We start from the raw sequence: 11,104 nt of genomic DNA, 5'->3' as shown, positions 1-11,104 counted from the left end.
TAAGAGCTAAGAGGCACATTGTATTTTGAGCAAAAGATTGAAGATTCAACAAAAGCAAGAAAATGCAATGTTCACAAAGACTTTGATGAGGATGTCAAAAGAATAAGTGGGGGAGAATATCATGGACAAGACTATAAATATTGTATTCGATAGAATGCTCATGTAAGATTGTATCTTTCAATTTTGTTCATGCTTTGCACAGCATATATTGAGCTTGTAATAGACTTTATAACTTTATTTTAGTTGGCTTTTGCGACTATTGTAGGCTTGTTAACATAGGTTGTGTACAGTTGTGGTATAGAGGTAAAATTTTATAAAAAAAACCATATAGATAGCTATTTTCGGGGTTTTTTTAGCTTCATAGAGTAATGTAGAGTATTAACCAGTACAATATCCAAGAGCTACCCGAGTGGCATATGGTTGGATAAGCTTTTGAGATAGTGTCTAGGATCGATTCATTGTCTTGTTCCATAATAATATTATGTGGCCACTTATGGGGACTTTTGACCGAGATGAATTACCTTGGACATTTTGTCGCGCAACTGTGCAGAGTTTGTAAAGTTTATGTTTATAATTTTTATTATCTATGAAGTATTTGTTGAAATAAGATGTTTCGAAAAGGCTAACCTTTTGTGGACGAACTCACAACGGTATCTCATGACTTACGTAAAATCAGCTAAGTCTATGATAATATATTTAATTAAAAATATTTTAAAATATAATAGATAATTTAAAATTATGTATAATAAATTTTTTAAAATATTAAAAAAATAATAAAAATGATAATATCAACTAGGTTGAATGATAATACTAACATTGGTGGTATTACACGAAAGTTGGATTAATTTTTATTTATTTTGCGTATCGATTCTAATTTGATGATGGATGAAAATATCTTCTTGAAAAAATATAAAAAAGTTTATTTGAAAAATCTTTAAATATTTTTGTTATATTACAAAACTAAATCAGTTTTATATAGTCCAACATTTCATGCAAGTTATCAAAAGACCAATGAGGTCAATGGATTCATTTCGATTTTTGAATACATTGATCCAGTAATTAAATCGGACATGTAATGGTCTGATTCTTAATTTTTTTTGGTTTGACCATCCGATTCAATCTGGTTTTGATAATTATGCTTTGATGGCATATTTTAGTACAAATTCATATCTAACAGATTACTTTTTTTTTATGATGATGATAACTTAAGAGTTGATGCGTCCAGTATGATTTCAGCTTAATCTTGATAGGGTAATATATATATATATATATATATATATATATAAGTGTGTGTTCATCTAAATTTAATTTTAGCATATATATATCCCCAAAAAATAAAAAAAGTTATACAAAAAGACTGTAGTTAATCTTCGTTGATTGGTTGTTAACATCAAGACGCTGACACTTCAAATGACATTAATATGGATAAAGATAGTACAAATATTATCACAAATTAATAGTTCTTTTGTATTTATCCATTTATATTGAAGTTTTCGATGAAGTAGTATAAAAGGATATTTTAAGGTATTTTATATTATAATATTTTAAACTCAATGATCATCACATTTATAGGTGGTTAACCTGAGTTAGTGGATTTACGAGAACAGGAGTGAGATATATGTGACATATTTTTAGATATTCGAAGTGATATAATTAATAACATGTAAAAGCTTCAATAAAAATTAAGAAGCCAAAGCAGCAAATGCCACGGGCTACGAACTTGCACTCGTTCTAGCATCAAGCCTTTTCTACAGAGAAATGATGGAGCTGCAAAGGTCGAAGACGAGCTTGCACTGCTTGTTTGATGATGGCGCTGCGAAACTGCAACCAGGATAGGAAGAAGCACTTTTGTCGAGGCCGCGGCCGACCGGACATCAGCTGGTGGCCGACATCGACATCGCTCGCCACCTCGACGAGCTTAGGCCGGTTATAATAATACAACTGACTGTGATCTGCTCCATGCCAACCCCACCACCGTTGCTGCCGCCATCGTCCTCCCCCCTTCCGTTCCGCGCGTGGGTGCCGCTTTCTATGGCCGCCATGGCCGTGCAGTCTCTGTCGCTTTGGATTTCTCTTTTGGACTAGATTGTGTCCCGTAGAGAGAGAGAGAGAGAGAGGATAACGAGATCCATTCCCATGCTATAATCTATCCATCCAGCTTGAGAGGTATGGAGGTAGGGTTAATTGTAGGTTGTCTTTTGTAATGAGTTATTTTTAATATTTTTAAAAATTATATTAAAATCTTTATATTAATGAAAGTTAAATATCGAATTTTTTTATAAGGATTAAAAAGATAATTTTATAAAATTAAAAATAAAAAAATTTATTGAAACAACGAGGTTAAATGTTTACGTATAAGGATCTTAATATAATTTTTGAAAATATAAGAACTGATATATTAAAAATAACTAATTACATAGGATAATCTATAGTTAATCCTATAAAAATATTTAATAGGCTTTTTATTTTTTATTTTTTATTTTTCAAATTACCTCTTGTTTTTTTGACACACACATAATTTTTGAAATATAATATAACATCTTATAGAAAAAATTTCCTAGGAAATCATGTAATTGTTAGGATAACTTATTTGCATCCATATCACTATTTTCTCTAAAGAAATCTACGTATTGCTCAAAAAAGATTACAACTATTGCCCCTATAAATTTTAACCTATTTTTCTGATCACTTGTAACATTTTAAACTCCTCAAACAAAATAAAAAAATGTTAAAATAATTTTAAACTCCTTAAATGCATGCGTCCATCTCATTTTGAAACTCGGATATATTTTTCAGGATGGAAAAGAAACTCATCATTAACTTTACGAGACGAGTTTATATGAATAAATATTATTTTTATGATGTAAATTTTAAGATGATATAAATAGGCATTTCAATATGATTAATATTATGTGATAATTGATCAGGATTAACATATATAATATTAGACATCAATTTAACTTAAAGACTCAAATAATTATATAATAGTGGAATTTAATATATATAATCTTATTATTTTAATTTTCTAAAATAATAATTTAATTAAAAAATAAAATTATTTATTCATTAAATAAAGAGAAAAATATAAGGGATGTCAATTATACCCATATATGAGTACCGGAGTCACTCGTAATAGAACACTCCCCACTTCATGCTCATACTTGTATTCGTATTCGATCCATTAATACGTGAGCTAAGATGTCAGGTGTCAAGCTTTTGTTATTCAATCGATTATGATTCAATTAAAGTGGTTATTTAAATCGATTCAATTAGATTGGATGAATCATTTGATTCAATTGAATCAAATAAAATATCTTCTCATTATTGCCAATCCCTAATTGCTAATTGCTAGATAGTTATTTAATTTTATTTTTATCGATACTCCTTTCTCTATAAAATATTTTATTAAAATAAATATATTTAGCTTAACAATTTCTAATTCAAACCTTACCCTTAACTAACTCGATCCAAAATCTAGAATTATAGATATGATAACTTATCATATATTCGATCCCTAACTTTTCTCTCTGATGCTGATATATTAAATAATACCCATATAATTCGTAATTATGTGAAGATCTGAGAGGTTTTTCTGTTATTTTAATAGTGTAAATAACATCACCGACAACCTTAAGGAACGGCTTTGATCAGTCTTCTTGGAATCGGTCCCATTCGCAGGGGCGGGAAGTTAGCCGTCGCATGGGTTCTCTTCTTTGCTCGTCTGGCCTCCGCGTTGGATCTGTTTGAGCGCTCTCGCTGATCCCTCCTCCCGAGCTTCCTTTACTCTCCCTCCGCTCCCTCTCCATGGGCCTGGTCCTGGGCCGGACCCTTGCCTCGCCTCGCCGGCGGAGGCGGGCTGTGGCCCATCGCCGATCTCCGTTGTTGTTCAGGCGCCCATCGAGCCGGGAAAGTCCGAGATGTGCTTGCGCTTATTATCCGCCGCCTGCACGGCCGGAGGCATCGCCGCTTACGGCCTCACCCACATGGCCGTCACCCGTTAGACCTTGTGAAGTGTAACATGAAGGTGAGAACCGGGAGCCTTTGTTGTGCGCTTAGATCTTGATGCTTGCATTTGGCGATTACTACTTTCCAGTCCAGTAGGTTCCTCGACTGTTCTCGCGGATTACTAAGATCTTCCACCACCACTCATTTCTTCTTTTCTTTTTCTTTTATTCTTTTTTGTGGAATGAGAACATTAAATGTCGTGATATAATCTTGTACAATTTAATTCAAGATTTTGTTTTTTTAAATGCTATCGTATTGATGGTTTTGGATTTCGGCAATCTGAGCTTCTCTAGGATGGTTGATCCATGCCATCGGATTTTTATTTATCGACTTGGTTGCTGCATGCCTTGGATTTGGGCAACATTGGTTTATTGTCTCTATCATAGTTCTTGTGATTTATTCTGGTGCAAATGTCTCTGTTTCTGTGAGATCATAACCGTCTTCATGTGTTAGCAGCAAATGTACAGTTTTTGTTCAAAATGATTCGGTAGGGCTGGATTAAGGTCTCGACTCTTCTATTTGGGGAATACGTTCTTGAAATGAATTAGTTCTGTTGACTAGGGTTGATGTTGATCTCAATTTTTATTCATTGTATCATTTGGACCGTAAGTCTTTGCTGGAGTTTTTTTTAGATCGACCCAGCTAAGTACCAGAGCATCTCTTCAGGATTTGGGGTCGTGCTTAAAGAACAAGGGGCCAGGGGTTTCTTCAGGGGATGGGCACCTACTCTGCTTTGGTACAGTGCGCTAGCGGCGTGCAAGATTGGGTTTTCTCAGTTTTTCAAGAGGTACTATTCAGATATAGCTGGCCCAGAGTATGCCACCAAGTATCAGATGTTGATCTACCTTGCGAGTTTTACTTCCGCTGAAGTGATTGCTGATGTTTCTCTCTGACCCTTCGAGGCAGTGAAGGTGCGGGTCCAGACAGCCTGGATTTGCAAGGGGATTGCGTGATGGATTACCTTAGCTTGTAAAATCTGAAGGTGTTTTGGGGTATGATTTCTTTCTTTGTCATTTTACCTTTCTCACTCTGTTTTATTCTTTTGTAATTACTTTATTTATCCTCGAAATTATTTATTGCAGATTATACAAAGGTATAGTTCCGCTTTGGGGGCAGGGTTTACTTGTAAGCTAAAATTATCCTCTTTTTCTTTCTCTGTTTATATTAAGTGGTCGGTGTTATCTTTGTTTTCTCACTTAATAATTGTGGTGTGTAAGAAGTTATCTGTCTTGACATTGTATGTGTTGGTAAACCGCTGAATGCTTGATTTATCAAGAGGTTCATCTTGTATGTTGAATTAAAAAAGCAATTGATTGCTAGTTTTAAACGTCGATAAATCTTGATTGATCAAGATTTTGCATAATAATTGCATTTTACGAGTTGTGCTATATGTTTTCTTTATAAATGCTTGGATAAATAAATGTGCAGATGCAAGCACATCTATCTGTAGTACAGATGGCTTATGTTGTCCTTTATCTTGACAATTTTCTGTACTGAACTAGTAACGTAAGACTTTTATATTGCTTTAGCAGAACCCATACTTGTGATTTGGGTGTGTGATACTTCTTTCTCTATGCTTCAATTTTCCTGTCACTGCAATCTTCTTGTTTAGTTACTGATCCGGTAATCATTTATAATTCAGTAGTCATTGAACCTAAAGGCAAATGCAAAAGATTATATATTGCTACAGTGTCTTTCATTATTCAGTTGTGTTTAGCTATGGATGTCTGGCAGCTTTTCTATGCTGTGTAGTGTGCATTGAATATTTATTTAACTACATTGACTTAGCTATGCATTCCATAATCAATCCAATTGTGTTTGGCATATGGTTGCCTAGCATCTTTTCCGTTCACATCATTATGCATTTTTTCCAACATCAGTGTGCTCATCCCCAAGGATTTGGAAGCTTGTATGACTTGTTGGCCTCTTTATGGTTAAGCGAAGGAATCTTGCTATGTAGCAATCTTCTGAAAGCCAGATTGACTACTATAACAACAATAAGCAAACTTCCTTGTCATGTTTCTTGTATAACTCTCTCGTGGGAAACAAGACTTATGAGAGTAAATGTATAATAGATCATTCATTTTGTGAGGCCTCTAGTGAAAGACTAATACAAAGGTGCATTCTTAATCATGCGGTAAGCAAACTTGTCGATCGGAAGATGCTGAAAGTGATGGCATAGGAGGATAAGTTTTCTATGAGAATAAATTGGGAGTTTGATTTTCAAAATGAACCTTTCAGCCTTCCAATTCATGTGTAAATTCTATAATAACCCTTGGTTTTGTACATATTTATGTCCCTATTTAAATTTAATATCATTACCTTCTGGATATTTATGTCCTATTTTGCTGTGTACATTTGCTAGTGCATTGTTGTTAGTTGCTTCTCGAATTATAGTTATTACCAGTTAATTGATGATCTGGATAATGATAAGGTGGTTTTGTGCATATGAGCCTTTGTGGTTTTAAATGCTTAGTTTTGTCTGCCATGTAACCCAAGTCTTATAGATTAGATTCTATGTCAAATTGATATGAGTTTGCTTGATGCAGATAATTTGATGAAATTTGCCTCGTTTCAAATTGTTTTTGACATGATATACAAATATGCATTTCCAAGATCCAAGGAAAAAGTGAACATCAATCTTTCGAGGGAGAACATCTTTGGTACAGCTGCTTGAATGCAATACCTCTATAAGGGGCATCGATGTATTCATGTACCGATATAGGTCAACCTCATGAATTCCAAAACTTAGTGGTACATGTATTGCCTTTTAAGATTATGAAGCATCATACCTTTCTAATCTAAATTCATTCTTGCACAATAATTACTTCTTTCTATGCATTTCATATTCAATATTTCAGTCTCAAGACATCTTCTAACCCAAACTAATTCCCCTAATCTTTTTCCCAACTATGAAATCAATATATATTTATCTATCTGCATAATTTATAGAAGCAAATCAATAATAAAAGAAATTAAGAAAAAAATATCAGCAGCAACTATTGGAGGACACGCTTCCATCCACCGCAAACCCCGTGACGGCGCTCGTACGTGATGCAGTATCGTCACCTCCAGCCAAAGCCACCACCCCTTCTACTCTTTCTGATCCTCCTCCACCGCCTCCCACCGCTGCCGGTGGCTCCATGAACCCTCGGCCGTAGAGTCTCAGGAAGTTTAGCGACTCCACCTTCGGCTCCCACACCTCCATGTTGCCTTCCAACATCCCCACCACCACCGCCATGCTCGGCCGCAGCCAGGGCTCCTCGTGCAGGCAACACAGTGCCAACTTCACCACCCGCGCCACCTCCTCCTCCCTCACCCGCCACTCTAGCCTCTGGTCCGCCAGTTGCAGGTACCGCCCCTCCTCGTGCCCCTCCAGTGCCACCAGGGGAAAGTAACCGCCCCCTGCCGCCGCCGCCGATGACCATCCTGACCCACTCGCCTCCTCCTCTTCCTCACACTCCTCGCTCCCCCCCGACCGGTTCTTTCTCCCATGCACGATCTCCAGCAAAACCATCCCGAAGCTGTACACGTCCGTCCGGTCCGAGACGGCAGCGTTGGTCAGCCACTCCGGCGCCAGGTAGCCCCGCGTCCCCCGCATCGTTGTGAACAGCCCCGACTGTTCCGGTGACAGCAGCTTCGCCAAACCGAAGTCGGAGATCTTCACCTGCCCCCCGTCGTGCAGAAGGATGTTCTCCGGCTTCACGTCGCAGTGGATGATCTTGTGGTCGCAGCCGGCGTGCAGGTATGCCAGGCCCCGGGCCGCGCCCCTCGCGATGTCCACCCGCTCTTGCCACTCCAGCGCTGGGCCGACACCGAACAGGGAGCGGTCCAGGGAGCCCCGGTTCATGTACTCGTACACCAGTAGGCGCCGGTTCCCCTGCGCGCAGAACCCGCGAAGGCGCACCAGGTTGACGTGCCGAATGTTCCCGATGATGGCGATCTCCGTGCAGAACTCCTTCCGCCCCTGCAGCCCCGCGCTCTCGATCCTCTTCACCGCCACCGTCGTCCTGTCCGGGAGCTCCCCCTTGTACACCGCCCCAAACCCCCCGGAGCCTATCTTGTTCCTGAAGTAGTTTGTCGCCGCCTCCAGCTCCTTGAAGGTGAACCTGGTCGGGAGGCCCGGTATCAAAGTGTCGCTTCCGCCATCGTTCTCATCGGTCGATTCGTCATCATCGGTGACCAACGACTGCGTCCTGGACGACTTGTGGCGTCCTAAGTTTATCTCCTTCGTTGCCAGCCTTTTTGATGGCCTTCCCATCCTTAGGCGTCTCGCGTCGTTGCTTCTCTTCCACCATATGATCCCCGCCGAGACAACGACGAAAATAAGCAAGAATGCCGCTACAGTGGGCAACAAGATCGCGATCAAGTGGGTCTTCGACGTGCCGCCCGAAGTCGGTGGCGACGATCCTGAAACCAGCGTCTTGATGTAGCCGATGGAGCTCGAAGTCTCGCCGGCATTTCTATTGAAGAGAGAACCAAGTGTGTTACGCATGAGATAACAGGACTTGGAAGAATTCCAATAGAAGAATCCGAGACATGTGCAGTTCCCTGTGCAGAGGTTTTGGCACGCTGAGATATCGTTGCCGGAGGTCGCAGGACTCGCGAATTTGTTGGCGAAGTAGTCAATTCCGCTCCCAAGCTGTATATAAGAGGTGGCCAAATCCGAATCGCCGCCGCAGGAGGCTGAAGACGAGGAAGAGGATGAGGGAGGTAGAGATCCGTTGGCCGGTGAGCAATTGCCAGATTCCAAATGCACGAAGCGAGCCGGGCAGCTGCAGGTGGAGCCGTTGGCTCCTGCGGTGCAAACGCCGAGCGACAGGCAGGGGAACGGGAGATCGCAGTTGCTGGTCGGCGCGGTGAATTCGTCGTCGAGGATCGACGACGCGTTGGCGGCCGAGTAGCTGAAAACGTGGAACCGCCCCGTGGGGTCCAACTTCACAATCCGGAAATCCGACGTCGGCAGGAACGCCTGCAACACGACCTTCCCCTCGGTGGAGTATAGGTTGAGGCCGGTGACGTTGGTGGCCATGTAGGCGACTCCTGAATTGGAATTCTTGAACGAGCGCACGTCCTTCGACAGGCTCCAGTACTGCTGGGCGCCGCCCTTCCAGGTCATGATGGCATCGCCGGTGGTCAGGACGAGGGAGTAATCGCCGCTAGCAAAGTCATTATCAGAGACCGAGGCGATGAGGGAGGAGCCGGCGGGGAGGACTTGGCTGGAGAGGAGGGTGTCGGTGGGGTGATCGAAGGACTGCCAGAGGGTGGCGTTGGCGGCATCGAGGAGGAGGAAATTGCCGGAGTCGAGGAGGCGGAGGGCGCGCACGGGGGAGGGGAGGCGGGGAGTGGACCACAGGACGGAACCGTTGGGGTGCGAGACGACAAGGCCGCGTGTAGAGAGCGTAACGGTGCCGTCTCTGGGAGCGGGCGCGTCGCGGTTGGCCGACCACACGACTGTTCTGGTGGCCGAGTGGGTAAGCGAAAGGTAGAAGCGCGACTGCTGGCCGCCGGGGTTGGCGATGGCGGCGACGAAGTTGGCGTTGGGCGACGCGAGGAACACGCCGCTGTTGTCGACGAAGTTGAGGTAGGAGGCGGTGAAGTTGGGGTAGAGGAACTCGGTGGCGACGGGGCCGGCGAGGGAGTCGCCGGTGAGGAGGAAGAGGAAGAGGAGGAGGAGGAGGAAGAGCGAAGAGGATGTTGGCATTGGCGTTGTGGATGCAGTGTGAAGCCTCCCTCCATTAGGTGGAGAAGGGGAAGATGAGGGTGGTTTGGTGCTGACTTGGGTTGGCGTTGACTCGTCGGAGCTGGTGAGAAGTGCGGCGGTGGGGAGTACGTACCGGCCCGAGTTTATGTGGGTTTGTGACATCGGGACCGGTCTTTTCAGTTTCATTGTTTATTGACTTTACATCAATTTAAGGTTTCAAATTTTGTGACACAAAAAAAGAACTATTATATATATAACACTATATGTGGAAAAAAAAAATCATATGATTAATCTTTTTTTTCTAGAAAATATTATAAAATTCTCTATTTTTGAGATATTTGAAAAATAATATATTTTTTAAAACAAATTAAAGGTTAATAGATAAATAAAATATAAAATATCAATCTAACGGTGATGTTTCAAATTCACTCATCAAAAGTTGAGCTTCTAAATCTCATCCAACATCCGATATATTTTTATTTATATGAAGCTCAAAAATCATAATAGGCTTTTAGTATACAACATAAAGAAATAGATACATTGTATTTTACAATGCAAGATTGCTATATAACAAAACTATTTATTTTACTATGTTAATTAATATAAAAGAAAATTAAGAAAAGAAATAGTCTGATACGCAGTAAGAGTGATATTTTAGGAGATTAACACTATTTCCTGTAAGAAGTTTTGAGTCCTACCGTAAGTACAATCCGCGAGCAGCAGCTCGGAACCCCTTAACCTCAAGGAGAGATGGCGTATCTCTCCGTGGCCACCGGCAACAGAGTTCATGAGCTCGGAGCACGAGCGGTCGGGCATCGCAGTCGTCGTAGACGCCGGCGACGGGCCATGGTGCCCGGGTGTGTATCCTCCATGGCGGAGACCAGCCATTCTTCCAAATGGTGAACCGTGGAATCCCAGCTGGGGTGGTGCATCAGTTGCAGGGTAAATGGAGGAGAAGCACGCAACAATCTGCAGAAGAAGATGAAGGAGAAGAAAGCTTGGAAGGAGTTGGTGTTCCACTACATGCCACCGCCAGCTGCCGTCAACCACGGCATGCATCCCTGTTGATTACAGGTTAATCTCTCTCTCTCTCTCTCTCTCTCTCTCTCGCTCCCTCTTGACTTTTAGGGAAGGCAACAAACACGCATAGCATTCATGTATTTTACTTCACTTTAAATTCGTATAGAATATCTATTTTCTAAACATATGAACTCATCACAAATTCGAAAAAAAAACTAAACATCAAGCTTTTGCCATCTCTTCTTCGTGTTTGGTGTTTACATCGTGATCAAGGAGTCCACACGGCTTGGTTCGATCCTAAGGCACAATATCATCCACATGGATTCTTAAGGCGAGAGGATCGGTATCTAGTCGGGTCGGAGCATCGTCAGTCGG

At 41.4% G+C, this 11,104-nt stretch overlaps 1 protein-coding gene and 1 pseudogene across 1 annotated transcript; one reads left to right on the top strand and one right to left on the bottom strand.

Annotated features, from left to right (window-relative positions):
• The first annotated feature begins 3,679 nt into the window (after positions 1-3,679).
• LOC135623711 (mitochondrial phosphate carrier protein 3, mitochondrial-like) lies at positions 3,680-6,767 on the top strand (annotated as a pseudogene).
• On the bottom strand, positions 6,706-9,789 carry LOC135623710 (G-type lectin S-receptor-like serine/threonine-protein kinase At5g35370). The gene has a single exon (XM_065126966.1). It carries the CDS (start codon positions 9,707-9,709, stop codon positions 6,995-6,997), a length of 2,715 nt encoding a protein of 904 aa, XP_064983038.1. The 5' UTR covers positions 9,710-9,789; the 3' UTR covers positions 6,706-6,994.
• Between the last annotated feature and the right edge of the window lie 1,315 nt (positions 9,790-11,104).

This window comes from Musa acuminata, chromosome BXJ2-9 (assembly GCF_036884655.1).
Source record: "Musa acuminata AAA Group cultivar baxijiao chromosome BXJ2-9, Cavendish_Baxijiao_AAA, whole genome shotgun sequence".
Classification (NCBI taxonomy): Eukaryota; Viridiplantae; Streptophyta; class Magnoliopsida; order Zingiberales; family Musaceae; genus Musa; species Musa acuminata.
Note: the sequence above shows the minus strand (reverse complement) of the source record. Positions and strands in the feature narration are given on the sequence as shown.